Genomic DNA, 25,150 nt, shown 5'->3' with positions numbered 1-25,150 from the left:
GGCTCCCTTTTATTCAATACCCTAATTAATGCGATAGAAAGAGACAACACACTGTTATCGGCTTGGCATTCAAATCCACATGTAGCCACTTTTTGTTCTAAAAAGGTAGTGCTTGCCACTTTATCGAATACTAAAATATCGATAAATAAAAAAATTAAGTTATAAAATTGCTTGAAGATAATTTAAGATTCTTTTAATTTTGAATTATGGATAGGTAATTCCAAATTTTAAGATTCGTTGAATTTGGAACTATTCATTTACGATGCGTATTGATTGCCTTGCATTGTATGGTAGTGGTATTTATAAAAAAATATTATTAGGTATTTCGGTTTAGATTGTTTTTTATGGTTTCGTAAAAAGGTACGTATTTTTTCCTGTTTTCATAGATTCATTCATAGAATCTGACTTCCACCTGGTTGATCTTTTTACAAATCAATAATCGTATCCTAGGTACTAATATTATAAAAGCAAAAATATATAAGAATGGACATTTGTTATTCTTTCACGAAAAAACTACTGAATGAGTTTTTATGGAACTTTACAATTAATTAATTAAACATATTATAGATTAAACATCAGAATAACATATAGGCTACAATTCACCGCGGGAAAATAACTCATTCCCACAGGAAAAAATTGGTAAAAGTTTAAAATAAATTGCTTCAAATAAAACAAATAAAATTTAAAATTTTTTTTTACAACATTGTATTTCGATACTTAATTAACAAATTTCAATATTTATTATTTAAAATAGATGCCACCTTAAACTTGTGGCACAGCATCTGTACAAAGCACTTTACTTTTCTTCCCGTCTGATTCGAAATGATTTGAACAAGGCCGAGAATGTTTTGAAGGCTTCCAATTTTCCCTGTGCTATAGCTTTAACCCAAACATCTTTTAATTTTTCTCAAGCCAGAAACCTGCAAATAACAATAAAATCCATACTTAAATACCTTTTTTTTTCTCCTAACCTAAAGCAGTCATTATCAATGAAGTACTTCGTACCTACTCAAGTATCGATAATTGCACAACACTATGGAAGTTATATTTTGCATTTTTTCTAAAAACTAAGCTGATTATGATTTCATTTCAATGATTACGGTTAGATTAAACATAGATGATTATGAAAATAACGTAAATTAACTTATTTATAATACAATTAACAAAAAAATTGATCAAAACACTAACCTGTGAAAAGACAAATTCCAATCTTCATCCGATTTCCCAGTACTACGGCTTTTACAGCCGTGAACAACACAAGCCATTTTATCTTTAGTCAATTTTCTTTTCATAAAATAACAAATTAAACTAAAACACTCGTTTTTCACTTCAAAAATAATAATTAAAATCACCATGCGTCCGTGACCAGACTGGTCACTGAAACAAATTGACATGGGCACATGTCATTTCAAACTGTCGAACTGACATATATCTGTCCTCTTTTTTCGCATGACATTTTGCCATAAGCCAAAAAGGCCAAACTAGTGCTATATTGTTCAATTAATTGTTACTTCTCCAGGCTTGATAATTGCTCCGAGAGTTTATCATTCAGTACCTGTGTTCAGTACATAGCACAGCGAATCCTACTTGCTCTGTGGCGTGTCAGGAGTCTGACAGCCTCGGAGCAATTAACAAGCCTGGAGAAGTAACAATTAATTGAACGTTTCTTATATAGTGGCTCTCTTTTAATCAATACCCTAATTAATGCGATAGAAAGAGACAACACACTGTTATCTGCTTGGCATTCAAATCCACATGTAGCCACTTTTTGTTCTAAAAAGGTAGTGCTTGCCTTTACTTTATCGAATACTAAAATATCGATAAATAAAAAAATTAAGTTATAAAATTGCTTGAAGATAATATAAGATTCGTTTAATTTTGAATTATGGATAGGTAATTCCAAATTTTAAGATTCGTTTAATTTGGAATTATTCATTTACGATGCGTATTGACTGCCTTGCATTGTATGGTAGTGGTATTTATAAAAAAATATTATGAGGTATTTCGGTTTAGGTTGTATTTATGGTTTCGTAAAAAGGTACGTATTTTTTCCTGTTTTCATAGATTCATTCATAGAATTATACGGAACCCTTCGTGCGCGAATCTGACTTCCATCTGGTTGATCTTTTTACAAATCAATAGTCGTATCCTACAGCCTACTAATATTTTAAGAGCAAAAATATATAAGAACTAGCGGTCCGCCCCGGCTTCGCCCGTGGTACATATCTCGCTATAAAAAGTAGCCTATGTCCTTTCTCGGGTATCAAAATACCATACCAAATTTCATGCAAATTGGTTCAGTAGTTTAGGCGTGATTGAGTAACAGACAGACAGACAGAGTTACTTTCGCATTTATAATATTAGTATGGATGGACATATTTTGATACTCTTTCACGTAAAAACTACTGAATGAGTTTTTATGGAACTTCATAATTATATACTTTAAACATCAGAATAACATATAGGCTACAATTTACCGCAGGAAAATAACTCATTCCCACAGGAAAAAATTGGTACAAGTTTAAAATAAATTGCTTCAAATAAAACAAATAAACATTTATTTTTATTACAACCTTTTAATTTCGATACTTAATTAGCAAATTACAATATTTATTATTTAAAATAGATGCCACCTTAAACTTGTGGCACAGCATCTCTGCAAAGCACTTTACTTTTCTTCCCGTCTGATTCGAAATGATTTGAACAAGGCCGAGAATGTTTTGAAGGCTTCCAATTTTTCCTGTGCTATAGCTTTAACCCAAACATCTTTTAATTGTTCTCAAGCCAGAAACCTGCAAATAACAATAAAATCCATACTTAAATACCTTTTTTTTCTCCTAACCTAAAGCAGTCATTATCAATGAAGTACTTCGTTCCTACTCAAGTATCGATAATTGCACAACACTATGGAAGTTATATTTTGCATTTTTTCTAAAAACTAAGCTGATTATGATTTCATTTCAATGATTACGGTTAGATAAAACATAGATGATTAAGAAAATAAGGTAAATTAACTTATTTATAATACAATTAACAAAAAAATTGATCAAAACACTAACCTGTGAAATGACAAATTTCTATCTTCGTCCGATTTCACATTACTACGGCTTTTACAGCCGTAAGCAACACAAGCCATGTTATCTTTAGTCAATTGTCTTTTCATAAAATAACAAATTAAACTAAAACACTCGTTTTTCACTTCAAAAAAGATAATTAAAATAACCAAGCGATGATCACCAGACTGGTGATCAAAACAAATTGAAATGGGCCATGTCATTTCAAACTGTCGAACTGACATATATCTGTCCTCTTTTTTCGCATGACATTTTGCCATAAGCTAAAAAGGCCAAACTAGTGCGTTATTGTTCAATTAATTGTTACTTCTCCAGGCTTGTTAATTGCTCCAAGCTGACAGCTCAAAACACAGTCATGAGTCAAAACAGCTCAAAAGTAAAAATTCAAATCAAAAATCAAAATATGTCATTGTCAGAGGATGAGAAAATATTTATCTCAATTCTCAATCGAATGATCAATACGAAACGAAGATTAAACAATGCTATTGTAAAAATAAAATACAGTGCTTGACCACTCTGAGCGGTATCTGGACATATGTAATCAGGAGATAATTAATTTATCAGTCGCGTAACAACACCGCACCTATAGCGTTCCGGCTATTAAATAATTGTTATTATTATAAGATTAAACGCAAAGATGATGAACGCGCTGTGCAGACTTCGTCCCTGTTCAAAATCTATAATTATAAGAAATTTGTCGGTGTCCAGTGCTTGTCTGCAAGACCAGTCGTAAGTTTTATATAAATTACAAGTTTTTACATAATATTTTGACATGAACATATAATAATATGTGAAATCTCTACCTACCTGATTTTTTGGAAATAGTTTTATGCTTATTGATTTTGGTATTTTATATTTTTAAATGCTTGGAAATTCACCTGAGTGATTAATTATAGAAAAAAAATTCTTGTTAGTTGTTTCCAATCACCCCTGTTCACAATTATCTGGATTGACGAGGTATACTTATTCATGTTATAACATACAACTTACAAGGTTAATTTGCACTAATAATTGACAAGTTATGGATTTTAATTTTCAAATGGTAGAATATGTTATTGTAAATAGCCATAACATTTATATAACAAACTCAATTTTTAACTTTTCAAGTAAAATTTAAATGGAAATAAAAATGTACTACAAGTACGTAATACAATGATTTAATCTATACTAATATTATAAAACTGAAGAGTTTGATTGTTTGTTTGTACGCGCTAATCTCGGGAACTACTGGTCCGATTTGAAAAATTCTTTCGGTGTTAGATAGCCCATTTATTAAGGAAGGCTATAGGCGATATATCATAACGCTAAGATCAACAGGAGCGGAGCAATGCGGGTGAAACTGCAGGGAACAGCTAGTTTATATTATAAATATTAAGATTACAGATATATTATTACAGATGACATATTATTACAGATGTAAATTGCTTGTAATTGGGGGTGGGACTGGGGGATGCACTATGGCGGCTAAGTTCGCTAAGCAAATGAAGAAAGGATCTGTGATCGTTCTAGAACCCAGTTCGGTGAGTATTGATTATTATTTTAGTTCTCTGTTCAGTGGATTTTTTAGTTACCATTTTTTTTTGTTTAATATAATAATTCTTTTATTTATAGCTATAAAAATCCATTTAAAGTCATAAAATATAACTCACTTAAAATTTTTACAATTTTAAAACATGAATATAACCTTGTCCTTGACTTTGAATATGTAGATTGTAGGCAAAATCAATTAGTCATAGTCATTGCGTGCATCACACATTTTATATTTAGAATTTGCATACTACATTACTTTATTATGATGTTCATATTATTAAATTAAGGTAATTAATATATTAAGTGTACGGTTCGTACACCTGGGGATGCTGGTGCTGATAATAAAACTAAGCTGCTGAGATAATATGCTTTAATATTGCTATAATGCTACGAGTTACACACGTACGCGGCACGCGACGTTTTTAAGTGAACTAATGCTATATGAAAATGAAAATGCTGTGACATACAAAAAATGAAGATGTTGCGCTCCGTACGATTGCACCGTACAAGATTTTATCATTTAAACTACAGAGGCTGACCACTAAATAAAGTTTACTCCTTGGCCATGGCCACTGCAATGCTTTTCTGGACAAGTATTCACACTTTTAACCCTTCCAGGACCACTACTACCAACCGCTTTTCACGCTAGTTGGTTCCGGAGTGACCACGGTCGAAGCGACCCGCCGCGACGCTAAAAGTGTTCTACCCTCCAATGCTACGTGGTTACAAGATTCAGCGGAACACATAGACCCAGATAAATGTGTGGTCAAAACGGCTAAAGGAGACGAAATAAAATATGAGTATGTGGTTATTGCGGCTGGTTTGAAGTATGATTATGATAGGGTGAGTCATTTTGAGCTTAGTACATTCTGATATTTCATGAATAAGTTAAGTAAGCTTGTGAGTACAGGCACATAATAAATAGCTAGTTAGAGACCATAAGACTTTGATATCTTGCTAATAACATAAACTAATTATGTGAATACTTAAAGAGTACCTCTTATAATAAAGTTTTAATACAATATAATACAGAAATCAATATGTGAAAACTCTCAGTAAATTCATTAACATTTTAAATATTCAATGAGAGGAAAGAAATATACAGCTTCAGATTTCAAGTACAAATCAATTTAAAAACACATATCTTATCGTTGCAATGCGAAGATGCAATATAACAAAACATAATTTCGTTTTATAGCCGTTTGTGTTCATGTAATCACCTGTTTTGATGTTATGAGTCAGATATTGAATGACATAAAAAACATTAAATTACAAATGTAATTAAACCGACCTTGAAACCTTGACCTTTATTGATATTTAAAAAAAAATCAAAGAATCTATTTCTTGTTGGAATAGCATCTGATTGTCTGTAACGCTCATATTTATTCGTCATTCCCGATTTGTTACTATTGAAAATGCAATACAATAAGCGCCAATTTTTTTAAATAATTGTTACAAATAAATATAAGTACAATTAAGTTCACCTACAATCTACATACCCTAAATACCCTTTACTTTAGCCCCGAAAAGTACTTTTTCACACTTTTTACTATTGTATTCTATAATTTTTCATGTTATTTATTGCATTACTACAATATAGCATCAAAAGACCTAACACCCAAAATCAGGTACCCGGTCTCCGCGAAGCCCTCGATGACAAGCAAAGCCGCGTGTCCACTATATACTCTCCCCAATACTGCGAGAAGACATGGGCAGATATAAAGAGCTTCGAGGGTGGTGAGGCGGTGTTCACATACCCGGACACGCCCATCAAGTGTCCCGGGGCACCGCAGAAGATTGCCTACATGGCGGATTCGTATTTTGGAAAGGTATTTATTAAGGATAGGAAATTCGGTCTTTCTTTCTTTGTAGGAAATGTCTTTGGCCTGTAAGTTGTCACGTGTGAGGGTTCCATAAGAGTGTCACAAAACGGAAAAAGGCATCAAACTGTAGACGTGATGTCCACCAATGCGAGAAAAAGTGGGATAGTCGCAAAATCTTATATATAAAAATGAATCGCAAAATGTGTTGGTAAGCGCATAACTCGAGAACGGCTGAAACGATTCCGATAATTCTTTTTTTATTATATTCCTTGAAGTACGAGGATGGTTTTTATGTAGAGAAAACGTAAATATTATGTACCACGGGCGAAGCCGGGGCGGACCGCTAGTCTATAATATAAAAATGAATCGCAAAATGTGTTGGTAAGCGCATAACTCGAGAACGGCTGAACCGATTTCAATAATTCTTTTTTTATTATATTCCTTGAAGTACGAGGATGGTTTTTATGTAGAGAAAACGTAAATATGTACCACGGGCGAAGCCGGGGCGGACCGCTAGTTTAAAAAATAAAACTAACCAGACACCAGATCGACTTTTCATGGAACAATTTTTTCAGTTACAAAGGTTCATAAAAATGGGTTCGGCTGTTTAGGAAAATTCAGCAAATTTTAAGGCCATTTATATTAATATGAATAATATAAATACAACAATATTAATTGTTCATTGTCTCAAGAACAAGTACATTGAAGGGACTTCCCACAACGATTATTTAGGTGTTTTCCTTTATACTTCAAAAGTATTTGTTTGTGATTTATAGATTAGGTACAGATTATGTAATAGATTTAAGTAGTCATCTAGAATACGTAAGAGAGACGTAGCTTCAGAAATATGATAGGGTAGCAGGATAAAAAATATGTATTTTTCACTATCTGATTAACATTAGGAAACTTTTGAAAATTGAATAATATCTTCAATTTTAAGGAACAGGAGCAAGTTAATACGACTAACTAATTCATTTATTTTAGAATTGAGTTGTCGTTCCAATGGTTTGACTCCACTATAATCATACCAGTATTTTAAACACAATAAATTGTCCCAGTAAATTAACATTACCCTACACTTTTTTAAATCTAATCTCTATCTTAATTCCCCATACGCAGAAAAACATCCGATCCCGCACCAACATTACCTACAACACGTGTCTGCCCGTCATATTCGGAGTTAAAAAATACGCAGACGCTCTCATGAAAGTGGTAGCGGAGAGACGGATCAACGTCAACTATAAAACTGTGCTGAAGGAAATCAGAGCGGATAAGAAGGAAGCTGTGTTCTTTAACACGGATGATAGGAGTAAGGTAAGAGATTGTTTTTTTCTGAAGTAAAAGTTATTTAGGCGCGTTGAGAGTTATATTTCAAGATCACGTCATGGCAATACCGTTACGTCATTGAGTAAGGCTACGATTTTGGTATCTTTGAATCTTGAAGTTTCACTTCCGACACGTGTGCTCGGCACACACGCCCTTAAAAATTAAGTGAGATATTTTTTGGAACGAATTTCCTTATCGCGTGGTATTAGACGAAATTAGGACCAAAAGTTTCAACAACACTATTTGCTATGGTTATAAGCCGTGCGCCTGAGACTCTTTCTGTCTCTCTTTTATAGAAAGCAAGCTAGTTAGTAACTTCGTTCTATCCGGGTATCCCTTAGCACCTCTCAAGTTTTTTAATATATTTTTTTTCGTATCCCACCAGGAGACCACCCTCCCCTACGACATGTTACACGTGACCCCGCCCATGTCGACCCCACAATTCCTCAACACCTCCCCTCTAGCCGATAGCACCGGTTATTTAGACGTGGACAAGTTCACCCTGCAGCACAAGAAGTATACCAATGTGTACGGTCTGGGGGACTGTACGACCACGCCGAATAGTAAAACTGCCGCTGCTATTGGTAAGTGGCTTTAACCCATTGAGCCCCGAACGGCCCGATTAGCATCCCCTGTATGTTTGTATGCTTTAGACTCGATTTTGATCTACTTTAAACGGACAGATTGAATTCAAACTTTGTACGCTTATCAAGGATCGGTGATAATACAATAATATCATGAGTTTAAGCATATTTTTAGGTTTTTAAACGAAATTAATTATTATTTGAATAATTAATAAAATTGTACCATTGTAATTGATTGCAAATAAAAATCTGTAGTTCCTTAATTTGTAAGGAGATTTGATAATTATGATAGGACCATCATTCTTAAGTAACATATACCCCTTAATATTATCTGTGCATCACACAAAGTGTTTTGACCAATTGTGAAGTGATAAAAAGAATTGATTGAAATATTTAAGAAGATTAACTGCAAATAAATACCATTTTTTACATAATAATTATTCCATTTTTCTCTTCCAGCGAAACAAGCCTACGTGCTAGAACAGAACCTACTCAGCACAATGGCGGGCAACACACCACAACACAAGTACAACGGCTACGGCGCGTGCCCGATCGTCACGGCATACGGCAAGTGCATACTCGCGGAGTTCCTGTACGACGGCGTGCCGTGCGAGACCATGCCCGTTAACCAGGTAACACTACACCGCACTACAATACACGACATTATACTACACTACACGACGTTACACAGTACACTACACTACTAAACTAAACTATTACACACTTCAATTAACTTACTTAATATTCAATTTGAATATTTATTTTATAGCAGACTAGCGACCCGCCCCGGCTTCGCACGGGTGCAATGCTGATACTAAATACACTACAGAAAAATTGTGAACGTTGTATAGGTATAAAAAATAAAAATATAGCGGCCCGCTCCGGCATCGCACGGGTATAAAATACATAGCCGCAAACGCTACGTCCCGCAATTTTTAAATCTGTAATATCTTCGAAAATATTCACTTAAATCATACGGTGTAAAGGGCCATATAGATCTATATTAAATGAACAATGTATCCATGGTATTTAAATGGTTAAGGATTAATGCTGTATTGGTTAAAATCGCTTCGAAAATTAGCCATTATTTGTCGTAAAAAGTAAATGACAAAAAAAAGTTATTGTGGGTTATCCATAAGAGATAGACATATACCATCGCGGACTTTTCTGTAGACTGTAGAGTGCGGGTTGCGGGGGTAATGAAACACGTGTATCTTCCTCGAGTGATTTATTATAACTGAACTTATAATACACTACAGTACAAGACAAGAAGCTTATATCTAATACACTACACCACAGGGGTAGGAAATAAAAAAAAAAATGTTATACTAAATATTTTTTTTTTTGTTATGTTATACTTAATATGAGATTAAAAGAAAATTCCTAATTTTTATACAATTTTGTTCGATTTTTGTGTACAATTTCTTCTTTATTGTTCTTCAAAATTATAACATTAGGTTCCTTATCTTCAATAACAATAAATGGACCATTATACAAAGTATCTAATTTATTTGCAGTTTCATTTTTTAACAATATTAAATCACCTTTCTTATATCGGACTTGATTTATGTTTTTATCATATACAGATTTTCGCACTTGTTTACTTTTTAACAAATTGTTTTGTGCGTCTCTATGTGCTACTTGCAAACGATATCTTAATTCTAAACTATAATTATCTGGGTTATATAAAGGTTCTATGCTAGTACTTAGTCTACTCGGAATTTCACTTGGTTTTCCAAAAACTAATTCATACGGGGTATATTTTGTAGAGGAATGTACAGTATTATTAAAATTAAAACACCAAAAGGGCAGCCAATGGCTCCACGTTTCAGGGTAATTATTGCATTGTATTCTTAAGAATGAACCTAAATGTTTATGTGCATTTTCGAGTGAACCAATCGACTCGTGATGGTAGGAGGTTGAGTTTAATTTTTCAATTTCTAAAAGTTTACAGACCTCTATCATAGTAGATGACATAAACTCAGTGCCTCTATCTGTTGCTATAATTTTTGGGATTCCGAACCTTAAAATAAATTGATTAACAAATGCTCTAGCAACGGTGACCGTTTCCTTATTTTTAAGAGGATAAGCCTCAACAAACTTACTTAATTCACACTGTAACGTAAGTATATAATTATTACCGTCTACATCTTGATCCAATGGACCAACTAAGTCTAAAAATACTTTCTCGAAAGCAAACGAGGCTGTGGTTGTTATAACCATCGGCTCTTTGGTATTTCGGGAATACTTAGATTTTTGACATTTTTCGCATTTAGTTACAAAATCTCTTATGTCTTTTTCCATTTCTGGCCAGAAATATTTTTTCTTAATATTATTTATCATTCTACGAATGCCTGCGTGGCCACTAGTGGGCAGTAAGTGATAGTCATTAATAATAAATTGTTTATCATTTTCATTATCAATTCTTTCTACACCTCGTAATATACATATCCGTGGACCGGTCCATATATCTTTACTTTTAATTTCTTCTATTAGTTCTTTTATAAATAACGCGTTATTATTTGTTTTTATTATACATATTTCGTCGACATTAATATTTTTACTTAATTCACTTAATTTCTTCACAAAAACGGCTCGCGTGTATTGTGCTTTGAAATCAAGATTAATGTATAAAATTTTCTTATTTTGGGAGAATGCAAAACACTCGGTTTCTACATCTATACCCATTCGATTTCGAATCTTATTTAACTCTTTTCCTTCTATTAAAATCATCTCTATCGCACCACTCGGAACTCGCAATAATTCCACGATTCTCGGTTGATCAGGCCGATAGTCTGTGTCATTATTGGTAGTTGGAGTGTCACTCTTTTCTTTAACTTCTTCTAGTTTCTTTTTCTGTGCTCTAGTCATTACGTTAATTATTTTATCGTTGATACATTTCAATTCGTTTGAGTTTATTGTAATTCTAGACAACGCGTCTGCTACGGCGTTTTCTTTACCTTTAATATACACAACGTTAAAATCATATTCTTCTAATGTTAACCTAAATTTTAATAATCTACTCGATGGATCTTTAATTCCGAATAAATACAATAATGGTTTATGGTCCGTCATGATTGTGAACTTTTTACCTAAGAGATACGGCCTAAAATATTTAACTCCCCACACTATCGCAAGTAATTCTTTTTGTATAGTTGGGTAATTTTTTTCAGCTTTGTTTAAAGGCCGACTTGCATAAGCGACTGGTCTTTTATCTTTATTGCAAAGTACTGCTCCTACTGCAATGCCAGAAGCATCAGTTTGTAAGATGAACTCGTTTTCGTCTGAAAAGTCTGGATATTGTAAAATGGGAGGTGATACTAACGCTTTTTTAATGATTTTAAACGAGTTTTCGCATTGTTCTGACCATATAAAAGGGACATCTTTACGACATAAATTATTTAAAGGGATAGTTATTTCCGCGAAATTCTTTATAAATTTTCGGTAATAGTTACAAAATGCAACAAAACGTTTTACTTCTTCTGTATTTTTTGGTGTTGGGTAATTTTCAACAATTTTTATTTTAGTTTTATCTGGACTAATTCCATCTGCTGACACTGTGTGTCCTAAATATAATAATTCCTTTTTCAAAAAATTACATTTGATGGGATTTAATTTTAAGTTAACTTTTCTAAGTCTCTCAAAAACATCTATTAAATTTTTATTATGACCTTCTAAATTACGGCCAAAAATTACAAGGTCATCAAGATAAACAAAACATTTCTCATACGTTAGACCTGACATGGCTATAGTCATTAACCTTGAAAAAGAACTTGGACTGGTTTTAAGACCCATTGGCATTCGTTTCATCTGGTATTGTCCAGTATTGGTTGTAAAGGCAGTAATCTTACGTGATTCGGGGTTCAAGGTCGTTTGGTAATAAGATTGACTAAGGTCTAAATGGGTAAAATACACGGCACCAGCAAGGGACTCTAAGATATCAGTGATATTCGGTAGCGGAAATTTATCATCTTGTATAACTTCATTTAATTTACGGTAATCTATCACTAATCTCCACTTTTTGCTATCATCATTTGACTTTTTAGGAACAAGTAAAATGGGGCTAGACCACTCACTTTGAGCTTCTTCTATAATATCATCCTGTAACATTTTCTCAATTTGCTTATTTATTTCAGGTTTTTGACTATGTGGTAACCTGTATGGTTTTGTATAAGCGGGGCTAGCATTCGGTTTTAAATAAATATTATGTTCATATGAATTAGTAGTTGTAAGCTTATCACCCGGTAAGTGAAAGATATCATTGTATTTAGTACAAATTGCTTGTATAGTCTCACGCTCGGTAGGATGTAAGTGATCCAATTTTAATAATTCTAACAAAATATTAGCTCTCTCTGCGTTTGATTTACATTTATTAAACTGACATATTTGGTAATCGTTTAACGAGTGTAAGTCTGGTTGAAAGGTCGGTATAGTAATTGATTCTTCTTGAGTATTTAATATTTTAATGGGAATAACGTTATTTACTGGCTTCACTATTAGAGCTGCTAAAAATAGACCCTCTTGTAATTGTTGTGGTAAAACAACACAGTCATTATTTAATTTATTATTCATAATTGGTATGTAGTGAATGGACTCGCTTCTCGCAGGAATAGTTAAGTAGTTATGTGAAGTAGTAGGTGACGCATATAGTGGTATAATATTTTTGCATTGGTTATGTAGAATTAATGTATCGTTTTCTAGATTAATATGTGAATTAAATTTCGATAAGAAATCTAAACCGAGGATTCCATCTGATTTACACGGTAAATGATCGAACAAATAAAATTTATGATTAAATCTACTATTTTGAGTACGTAAAGTAAGATAAACATATCCTTTTGAGCATATTTTTCCACCGATACCATTTATTATAATGTTATCTTCATACAAAGTAGTATGTTCTAATAAGGCGTTCTTAGAAACAGCGGAAATGGACGCGCCGGTATCAAGTAACCACGAATACTTGGAATTGTTTATGTCGAAATGGACGTACCTAACATTTTTATTGCAGGTTAAAATGTTATAACATTTAGGACCGAAAAAACTGGTTTTTGGTCTCTATTTCTTCGTTATTTGTTTGACGGTTCGCGCTCCCTTCGGCTGAGAAAATTTTGTGTTGGTTGTTCCTACCTCGACTACCTCTACCACGATAATATCCTGAAGCATTATGATTATTGCCAAATTTTGGAAAATTATTACCTCTTCCGCGTATATATCCACCACGGGGATTGCCATTATAATTTTGCCGATAATAAAAATTATTATTATAAACTTGACCTCGAGAATTGCCACGGAAATTGAAACCTTTATTATAATAATTATTCTGCCCTCTTCTAGTGAAATTATTATTATATTTCTTGTTTGACTTACCCCTGGCGCTGAAAATACCTCCGGAAGTCGAGGGCTGCCCCAGCTCCTCGTCCTCCGCCGCACGCACCGCATCTTTCAACTCGGAAAAGTTCCGCGCTGAAATGATAGTGCTCAAGCGTTTATTTCTTAATCCATCAGAGAATCTTTTAATAGCAATTTTTTCGTTTATAGGTCTCAGTATTTCGCAGGTCTTTTCGTTACCGTTAGCCTGTGCAATAGTGAGGTCTATAAATAATTCTGATAGTTTATTTCCATAATCACAAATTGACATATCATTTTGACTCAAATTATTTAATTGATATAGTATTGCATTGGCGGACTTTTTTGTAAGTAAATAAGTTTTTAAATCTTGTAAAAGGCTTGCTACATCATCATATTTGCATTTTAGTTTTAGTTTAGCGGTTTTAGTTAATCTAGTTTTCAAAACAAAAGATATTAACATTTTTTCTTGGTCTGTGTCCTTTAGGCAATCGCTATATAATTCTACCGCGTCTATAATTTTTTCTGTCGTACTTTCTGAACCATCCATAACAGGTATCAAGGATGTTGCAGTTTTTATTTCAAACTTCTCCATGTTTGAAGTAGTTGTTTCTACGTTACCTTGAAAATCATATGATAGAATCTTATCGTAAATAACGTTTATTCTCTCCTTCAAGACTTCATAAACGTATTCAGCTAATTCTAACGAGGTTTTTCGCTCAGAAAATATACTAATAATAGTTTTATAAGATGAATATAATTCCTTAGCTCTTAATATATTATCCTTAACTTTACTTTTATATTGTAACCTTCTAGATGGGCCTAACTTCCTCAAAGTAATTTGAATATCAGATAATTCATTAAAAATCCTTTCTAAATCTTTTTCCATATAAAACGAAATTAAAACATACTTACATAAAAATGATTTACCTAGTAGTTTGGTCCTTACATGAATGCATTACGGCCAATATATTTTCCATGTGACATTCCGAAATACTTAGGCTGTAAGATACAAGAAACATAAAATTATGACAAAAGTAACAATTACATTGGCATTGTAATATAATTATTAATTATTTTTAATCCGACACTTATAGTTCCTATTATGTCGATAGTAGATGACGCAACACAGTTCGTTGTTTAATGTTTATATTACTTTTGCTCACTAAATGATTACAAAAAGAAAGCACTTAATATACGATATATGTTTTTCACTAGGGCTCACTAACACGGAAATCACTTTTTTTTTTTACACGGATTCGTTTACTTCTTCACGTTCTCGCTTTCCCGACAACCGCAAACGCATTCTTCTTATAAATTGTGCTTCAATTTGTTTCTCGATCCATTTCTTTTGTCTGTCCTTCAGCTTTTTCCATATAATTATGACAATTATAACAGCGAAAATTGTCAAAGCCGTCGCCAATAATATATTATTTATCTGGATATGGGATTCGACCGCAGAATTACTTCCTTGAGATGCATTTTGTGCAATTATCACCTCCTTGTCTCCCGTTTTAGAGTAACTTTTGCCCATTTTAGAAGCGACGTACGTGACTGGTTATGGAGAATGTTCCTTGCGTTATCTCCATTTTCATTACTTCAATATTATATACGCTCTAACTTAGAGCACTGAGGCACACAGGAATCCGCTGAATTGCATAATTCGCCCGATACGCGACACCCGGCAACTTACACCGCGGCGCTCGCGCATGGCAGGGTCGCCATGTAGAGTGCGGGTTGCGGGGGTAATGAAACACGTGTATCTTCCTCGAGTGATTTATTATAACTGAACTTATAATACACTACAGTACAAGACAAGAAGCTTATATCTAATACACTACAAGACCTTTTCAATGTGTATAATACTTAGTACATTATTTTGATAAAACTCGTAGGGTTCAGCCTGCGTTTGCAATGTAAGCGGAATAAATGTAATTTTTTACGACATCACATTAGAAACCTCAAAAATAACAGTACTTCTCCACTACTTAATGGATCTTATTATACATATAAACCTTCCTCTTGAATCACTCTATCTATTAAAAAAAACCGCATCAAAATCCGTTGCGTAGTTTCAAAGATTTAAGCGTACAAAGGGACATAGGGACAGGGAAAGCGACTTTGTTTTATACTATGTAGTGATATACAAAATATTCCCTTTCATTACTCAAACTAAACATAACATTGGTTTTAAATTAATTTTTAACCGACTTCAAAAAAGGAGGAGGTTCTCAATTCGACAGTATTTTTTTTTTTGTATATTTGTTACGCGATTACTCCGGCAATTATAAACCGATTGGAATAATTCTTTTTTTATTTGGTAGGTCATACGTCAGAGGTGGTCCCATTGTCACCAGGTCAGGATCTGATGATGGGATCCCGGGAAAATCGAGGGAAACCCTCAAATTTTGTAGGCATATACACTGTTTATCAGAAATTATTTAAATTTGTACATATAGGTATAGTCTTGAAGTCGGTTTTTGTTTTTTTTTCTAAAAATTTACTTTATTATATTCTATTTTGCAGGCCCGTGAAAGCACGCTAGCGTACTACATGAAGAGAGATCTTTTCCCATTCCTGTATTGGCAGTTTATGTTAAAGGGTAACTACCATGGCCCGGAATTTGTGAGGAAAATTATCAATCCCTTCGCTAAATAATATTTTATTTGTATTTAATTCGTCTATATATCGTAAATTACAATTTTCGTTTATATTTGACGGTAGTTTGATATTACGGGATTTACGTAAATGAGGGTAGATGGAAGAGAAAAAAATTATAGATTTATTTTTCAAAATGTTACTCGTTTACTTGATTATTGATAAAAATATAATTATATCAAGAAAAATTTGTAAACTGTAATTTTTTGAATTATAAATTAATGAAAAATCTTCTTCCTTCTAAACTCTATGGTTCTTATATTAAACAAAGACGTGTGGCACTCGGGGACTGCCGCGGTAAAGCTATTGCATGCTATGCCTTCAAGCCACACCTCCGCGCCCGTCGGAGTGGGGAGCGTGAGGTTTTTCGTTACGAAATTTCTCGATTCGGTCCCCGCGCTCAAGGCCCGCGATAGAAGCTATGCAATAGCTTAAAAACAATTCGTTTTTTCTTATGGACTTTTTGTCCGTACATGTCAATCAAAAAGTTATGTCCGTTTAAGAGATACGGAAAAACAAACGTGTTAAAAAATATGAACAAATTGTTTTTTTTTTAAGAAAAGAACAGGCGTAAATCCTGATTAATGTCATTAATTCCGTTTTTTATATAAATATTGTAAAAATAATGTAAAATACTTATACAAGATGTTAAAAAAAAAATAAAAAAAAAACGTTTTTGAAACATTTATTTTAAAAGTTCTATTTGATAAGCTTTGTCATCTAAGTTTAACTCAATTTTGACTGCCACAATAACCTTATCACTATTCTGACATCTACTGAATATGCACAAATAATTGCATCAAAATCGGTCTAGCCGTTTCGGAGGAATTGGTTATAAAGACTTACGTGAGAATTTTATATGTATATAGTTAGTAATGTATTGTTGAATATGAAATTGTAATAAAACTAATGACAAATTGTCTCTCAGTGACTGATGTTTTGTAAAAATGATTGTAAATATTGTTTATGTGAGGAAATAAATATTTTATACATTTATTGTTGTATAATAAAAATATATTCTTGTTACTTGGTGTTTTATTTATAGTCTATAGCCTTAAAATGTGTCTATTGTAGTATTTTCTTGTTTGATTTTGAGAAATTAAAGATTTTATTACTAGCTGTGCTCCGCGGTTTTACCCCTGTTGGACTTAGTGTGATGATATTTAGCCTTCCTCAATAAATGGGCTATCTAAAACTGGAAGAATTTTTCAAATCGGACCAGTAGTTCCTGACATTAGCGCGTTCAAACAAACAAACTCTTCAGCTTTATAATATTAGTAATTAGTATAGATTCGAAATCGCACACTTTGCAGCGTGCGTGGTCACGGGCAGATAATATTATAATTAATAAACCGCGTTTAAAATTCGTTAAAATTTTAAATTCTAAATGTGTATATTGTGCGTATGAAAATTTCATACTTTTTTTTTAAATTGTAATTTGAGAATATACTACAATAAAATAGCAGTTTATAAGGTAAATTTATGCTCTTAGGCCAGCTTTATCACAGAAAAAAACATGGGAGTTGTCCAAAATCCATGGATAGGTTTAGAAACGTATTAATACATAGATCATGTTAATTTAAAAGCCACCTAGATTTAATACTTAGCATATACATACACGATGCCGATGTCATAATTTTTAAATTAAAAATGTTAAAAAATGTTAAAACCTAGTTTTTTTATCAAAAATATTAGAGTATCTAATACATTAATCCGACACTATTATTATGCTTGTAAGAATGAGTTTAGGTAAGCTTTCATTATTACCAATTATTATTCAGTTTCTCATTTCCATAATACTCGGGTACCACCAGAAGGACAGTACCCGGATCTTTGGAAGGCTTACGTGGGGACACGGATCCAACACGCAGAGGCCCTTTCGAGAATTTTAATGTGTTGTGGGACACCAGCCGCAGCCTGCCCATGACTGCACTATAGAGATATACAGCCCTGGGCAGTCCGCGGCCGATGTAGGACTATTGCAGGGTATGGAAATTTAATGATTGGGCTATGGATTGGGATGCTAAATGGACTGGTACTGAGGACTATGGGAAACTATGGCACCTGCCTTTCTACTAAAAGAAAGTAAAAATATGTTGGCAGGTGGTGACTCGCCCTCTCACTGTATGGGCCCCCGAAAATTATTATATTTTGCTATTTGAAAAACATTGTCGAAGGATAGTTTCGTATGACCGTGCATTTACATCAAACGAGCGAATGCTCTTTGAAATCCCACCATGTCAAATTCTTTTAGTGTAAACAGGCGTAGAGCATTCTTTCGTTGTTCTTAGTGCGTTCGAAAAGATTTTATGCAATGTTCTAATACTGAACAACACTGAATACGAGTTTTCGTTTACACTAAAAGTTCACGAAAGAATGCTCTTGCTCTAGCTTTAGCTCTATGTTCATTTGATGCAAATGCACCGTTATCTCTTACCTACCTATTCTTAGAAACAGCATTCAGAAGCATTTCATAATTTCTGTGTATTATGATGATTCAAAAGAGATCCAAAGGAAGTCTATTCTAGATATAAATTACTATGAGTTTGAGTTTAAATTTTGTTTTTTTTTTAATAATTTCTTATTCATACATCTTGTGACTAATCTAATACCGAGTACCTCTGCAGTCTACTGCATGTGTGATATTTATTATCAATCCTTATAAGGCCGTGTTATAGATGTAAGGTATTGGTGGTGGGAGGAGGAACCGGCGGCTGCAGTGTGGCTTGGCGGCTGCATAAAAAACTTGGCGACAAGGATATCATTCTGATAGAACCGTCTACGGTATTATGAGATAAAATAATCATTTTATAATAGCATCATACATGGACTAATAAATATATATTTGTCTATGCATCATATCAATTAATACACAACTGCATTTAAATAGATAGTATTTTAGTGCAAAATTAGAGAATCGATCAGGGTGAAGGGTTGATTTATTTACTTCACTTGGAGCACCAACGTAACGTACATAAAGTCTATTAGTTTAATTATTCTTATTTGTACAAATGCAGTCTATGACACAGTCTAGTAGCTATCCCTGTTCAAAGTTTCATCAAACACGATTCAGTGGTTTAGAGAAGAAAGCGTAACAGACAGTTATATTCTATCTGTAGCTAAATTGAGAAATGTACACTAATTCTTTCTGAAACATCGAACTAATTTTAAGGTACATTACTACCAGCCCCTATTCACGCTAATTGGTGCAGGGGTAAAGCCCTTTTCACAAAGCCACCGACCCTTCAAATCCCTAGTACCTCCCAGGGTCATGTGGCTCAAAGATCATGTGGATGAATTCGATCCATGTAATAATATTGTCCATACAAAATGCGGGTACAGGGTTCGGTATGAAGTCATGGTTATCGGAGTTGGCTTGAAGAATGATTATGATAAGGTAAATTTTCTGTTAGAATTTAAATAAATGAATCCGTTTTTTATGATCAATTTACTTCTACAAATTGCGTGTAACATTCTGCATTGAGTCACGATTAACATGTGGTGCGCTGCGGAATTGCACGACCTAATTCCGCCATCCCCATTTTTCCATCGTTCGTCGAGGCGCACAGATTCTAGGCATCGCCACATGGTTGACGTTCCTTTTACCCGGACAAAGCGGTTCGGATCGTCATTCTTTATTCGAACCGCTAGGGACTGGAACATGCTTCCTGAATCTGTGTTCCCCGACGAGTACAATTTGGAGGTCTTCAAGAGGAGAGTGAACAGGTACATTTTAGGGAAGCGCGCTCCATCTTAGGCCACATCTCAGCTTACCATCAGGCGAGATTGTGGCCAAGCGCTCCCCTATTGTACAATAAAAAATAAAAAAAACATTTTTGGGTAAGCTTTCATGTCTTACACTGCAGACATTCTCTATCAATTATTACTTTATGCATAAGTTTCGATCCGTTATTTCAAAATACCTTTGACTCTACCAACTGCTCTATTTGCTTTCCTATATTCGAAGTTAATATCAATATTCAATGTGTTTTCATTTTAATTTTAATCACCTTTCTTTTTTGAGAATCTACTGATTGATGTATAACTGATCAGTTTATAAGTTATACAATAAATATAACTAATAAATAGCTAGTTCATATTAGTTCGTAGATTCTCATGAGTATCTAATTAACATCCTTCTAGACAGCGGCGGCCTTACCCATTGCGAGGCTCCGGGCGGCAGGCCCTTTGCGAGGCCCTTTGCTCTTCGTGAAATGTATGTGATGCGAAAGTAGGTCTGGTTGTTTGGTTTAGGTATTTGTCATGTTTGAGGAGAAATGATAAAGTTATACAAATGAATAAAATTTGAGTTTTAAAATATTTATATATTTATACATAGAAAGATTTACCAAATTAACAAATACAGAGATGATAAATTTTAAAATTGATGTTTGCGGTTTTTCCTAAGACTAAATAAAATCTTTAATTAAAGCACAATAATCCAACGAATGAGCTACGTCATTTTCGATTGAAAGAATAGCTGAAAGCGATCGGCTTTGTGTCATCGAATTCCTCAAATATGTTTTAATAATTTTAAGCCTCGGAATACGATAGCCTCGAAATCTATGACTCACGTAAATACGTGTTTGTCGAGTCGAAATCCTTTATAAGTTGAAAACTCTATAACTCGAATTTTTGAACTACCGCACGAGCCGAGCGAGCGAAGCGAGCGAGTTGCATTAGCGGCCGGTGTAAATATAGCGAGGAGCGAATCGACGAGCGTGTTATGCAGGCGCTAGACATGAGATCAAATACGCAAATACCTACAAAGTCGCGAAGTGTGGCACTGACATTTGCCTATTTGTTTAAAGTTTGAACACATATTTGAAGTTTGCCGAGTCGAGTCGGTTTTTCTGCGAACATCAAAGTAATCAAACTTCAAAGTTGCTTCAAAGTTTGTGCGCCCTGCCACACTTGTTGCAATGCTTAGAAACGCGCGCGCCGCTGACCGGAGCAGTTGTGTGTGTATATTTTGAGTGTCATAATGGAGTGGAGTAATGATGTAGTTATCGAATTTCTTCAGCTACTTGAAGCGAAACCCTCCATATGGGATCCAAAAAACAAAGACCACAAAAACCGTAACGTTGTAAACGACGCATGGGTCCGAATAAAAAATAAAACAGATTGACGGCGTCCACAAAATCGTCTTCCGATCTATCAGCCATCTTTGCAATAACTGTGCCGTAAAACATTTGAAAACAAGTCTAGCAGGCATATTTGTAATCGTGTTTGCGTCAAAGTTTTCACTTCAAAGTTTGTACAAATGTTTGCTCAAACTTTGAAGCCAATGTGTAGCGCCAGCATTAGACTAATGCAGGCGCTAGACATGTGATCAAATACGCAAATACCTACAAAGTCGCGAAGTGTGGCACTGACATTTGCCTATTTGTTCAAAGTTTGAACACATATTTGAAGTTTGCCGAGTCGAGTCGGTTTTTCTGCAGGCGCTAGACATGTGATCAAATACGCAAATACCTACAAAGTCGCGAAGTGTGGCACTGACATTTGCCTATTTGTTCAAAGTTTGAACACATATTTGAAGTTTGCCGAGTCGAGTCGGTTTTTCTGCGAACATCAAAGTAATCAAACTTCAAAGTTGCTTCAAAGTTTGTGCGCCCTGCCACACTTGTTGCGTGTGCGCCGCTGATCGGAGCAGTTGCATGCAATAGTTAATCTGTGAGTGGTATTTTGAGCGTCAATAATGGAGTGGAGTAATGACGCAGTAATAGAATTATTTATTGAGCTACTTCAAACAAAAAAATTAAAGGCACTCAAATAAAACAGTCTGACGGAGTCATCAAAATCGTCGTCTATTCTGTGAGCCATCTTTGCGGTAACTGTGCCCGTAAATCATTTGAAATACAAGTCTAGCCGGATACATTTGTGCATATAAAGTTTGATCGAAGTTTTGAAAATGTGTGCTCAAACTTTGATCCCCATGTCTGGCGCCGGCTTAACATATTTCTGTAATATTGTACATAGTAAATTATTTTTTGAAAAATAAGGTCATAAAGAAGTTTCACTTCTTACGTGTGTACTCTAGTACACGCACACATTTTCATTTTTTTAAATTTGCTTGGGTGGGTTGTTGCGCGAGGCCCCTGCAAGAGCGAGGCCCCGGGCGATTGCCCTGTTCGCCACCCCCTAAGGCCGCCACTGCTTCTAGATACCAGGTCTAACCCGTTTCCTCAACGACCCTCTATCAGCCGTCTCCACGATATACTCCCCTCAACATTGCACCAAATGTTGGTGCTGCATCCAGCAGTTCGAAGGTGGTCACGCTGTGTTCACGTTCCCGAAGGAAGTTGGCAAATGCTCTGGTGCAGCGCAGAAGATTATGTACTTGGCGCATGATTATTGGTCACAGGTTTATAGTTTTCTTGTTCTATTTGATATTATAAGTCTTGTTCGGGCACATTAAATTCATAAAAGGGTCACAATAAATCCTTTACTATTTCGTTAATCATTTATTTTCTGACTTTGCGACAATGTTGTGAATTGATAAGTTTTTTTCAATAAACCTAATGCATAACTAAAATACATACGATATTTCTGAATTTTTGCAGAGAAAATTGAAACAGTTGAATTTATATTTTGTAGAAAAAAAATGAACTTAGAGTTTACTAAGTACATCCAATTTCTAGTTTTCTTCTATATTTGCAGCGAAAAATTCGTCCGCGAACGAATATAACCTACGTAACACCAAAAGACGCACTCTTTGGTATCCCTAAGTACGCAGCAGCTTTGAACAAGATCGCCCAAAACAGGAATATGGCTGTAAATTATCATTTAGAGCTGGTCGAAGTGAAATCACGTGCTGCTGTTTTTAGAGGATCCAATGGCCAGGTGTGGCACATCGCTTATTATTATGTAGAGTAATAAATTAGGTAATATCTAAACACATTTTTTGGAATTTTGAGCAACTATTTAAAAAAAATACAGTTTACTTTTCTCTAAACTTTTCCACATGCAGTGAAAATAGTTCCTAAGTTTTAGAAAGGAAAGGAAGCATTTATTTTACACATTTATTTTTACGAAAATATCTTGCCTTACCATCCAACCTACACATGAAAAACAACTCAGGTAGTCGTATGTCTTATTTTTTTAACATATCTATCAATACCAGACCTAAATATTCTTACAACCTCACAGACAGTCACCCTCCCATACAAATTTCTGCACGTGACTCCACCCATGTCTCCACCGGCTTGTCTCACCAAATGTTCCGAATTAGTTGATAAAGGGTATTTAGATGTGGACAAGTACACCCTGCAACACACGTGTTACCCCAATGTTTATGGGATTGGGGATTGCTTGAACACACCGAATAGCAAGACTGCTGCTGCAGTAGGTAAGTGATATAAAATGGTAAATAATAATATATTGTTCTTATGAGAACGAAACGAATGGGTGTTTGATAGAGAGTAAAACGTGTCTCACGTTTTAACAGAAAATATATTTATAATAAGGTGGTGTATTTATTATTTTCACATTGTAAAGAATTGAAAAATAATAGTCGTTAATATCGACTACTCGTTATATAGTCAATGTGATGTTGGTGTTGATGAATAACCATCATTTACAATCTTACCTCAGTAGCCAGGCTAGTGAGCCAGGCTAAATATTGCATCCAAATCAACCCTAGTGTAACGTGTCTGTGTTTGTGTCAAGGGACAGTTTTTCAATTTATAATTCAAATTACGATTAGAAACCGCGATTATATTTTTTCGCGGAAATATGTATTGAGATGTATTGAGAATAAATAACTACCTACTCTTCTCTACTACTAATTTTCAGCACAACAAAGCGGTATAGTAGCCCAAAACGTCTGGGACACGTTATATGGTAAACCACCAATAGCTAAATACGATGGATATGGAGCATGTCCCATTCTTACATCTTATAGAGGTGGTATTATTGCTGAGTTTAAATACGGAGGGACGGTTTGTGAGACTCTACCAGTTGATCAGGTAAATTCTTTAAAGCAACGGAAATCGAACCTACTCTCCTAGCTAATCATTTTATTAATTATTTGTGTCGACATATTTTATGGGCCTCGTGGTGGGCATTGTCGGTGTTAAGAATTAAGATAGAAATAATTAAATAGAAAAATATGAATTTGAAATATCCGACAAGACCTGAAATTCATCCACTGTAGTCTAAAACTTAAATAACTCGAAAAATACAGCTGTTTCAACATTCTTTTTCCATTTTATTTAAAAACTACTTTAACTAGAAACTAAACAAGTTTGTGTTTAGGTTTTGCAATATTCATCTATAGTCACCATCTAATTAGGTATTTAAATCTGAAAAAAATATAGAGATTTTCTACAAAAAATTATAGAAAATCTCGTCAAAAAATTAATATTTTGTTCGTATTTCCAGGCGAAAGAACATCGCATATGTTTTTATTTACAAAACAATATATTTCCATATTTGTACTGGAATCGATTGTTAAAAGGAAAATGGAGTGGACCGAGCACTATCCGGAAAATTATAAACCCGTTTGGCAAATGAAACACACAGTAACATAAAAAAATATTTATTTTAACATAAAAAATGGTAATTTAAAAACACAGTCCTTATTTGTAAATGATCAGTTTTATGTAGTAGAGATATTTCTATATTTGGTATCGCTCATATTTTTTACAATATTGTAACAATTATAAATAAATATTTATCAAACAATTTTTATTTTCATTTACAAATTAAACAGTCTAAAAAATAATTTGATCAAAAATTATATGTGTTTTGTTCGTCTCTCGAAAAAGGAATACCAGCTATGGAATAAATTGGTAAACATTAC

At 34.0% G+C, this 25,150-nt stretch overlaps 1 protein-coding gene across 1 annotated transcript; it reads left to right on the top strand.

The window, feature by feature from the left end:
* Window positions 1-3,521: 3,521 nt before the first annotated feature.
* Window positions 3,522-24,861, top strand: Sqor (Sulfide quinone oxidoreductase). The gene is made up of 15 exons (XM_090104465.1): window positions 3,522-3,803; window positions 4,489-4,594; window positions 5,223-5,447; window positions 6,233-6,433; window positions 7,547-7,741; window positions 8,139-8,337; window positions 8,797-8,969; window positions 16,213-16,340; window positions 19,023-19,128; window positions 19,517-19,741; window positions 22,511-22,711; window positions 23,008-23,190; window positions 23,497-23,695; window positions 24,142-24,314; window positions 24,730-24,861. Exons 1-15 carry the CDS (start codon window positions 3,712-3,714, stop codon window positions 24,859-24,861), a joined length of 2,538 nt encoding a protein of 845 aa, XP_089960591.1. The 5' UTR covers window positions 3,522-3,711.
* Window positions 24,862-25,150: the final 289 nt, after the last annotated feature.

Source organism: Colias eurytheme, chromosome 8 (genome assembly GCF_061535395.1).
Source record: "Colias eurytheme isolate Ceu_HAF_F1 chromosome 8, ilColEury1 Martin Lab GWU primary, whole genome shotgun sequence".
Classification (NCBI taxonomy): Eukaryota; Metazoa; Arthropoda; class Insecta; order Lepidoptera; family Pieridae; genus Colias; species Colias eurytheme.
This window is presented reverse-complemented; position numbering and strand designations above follow the sequence as displayed.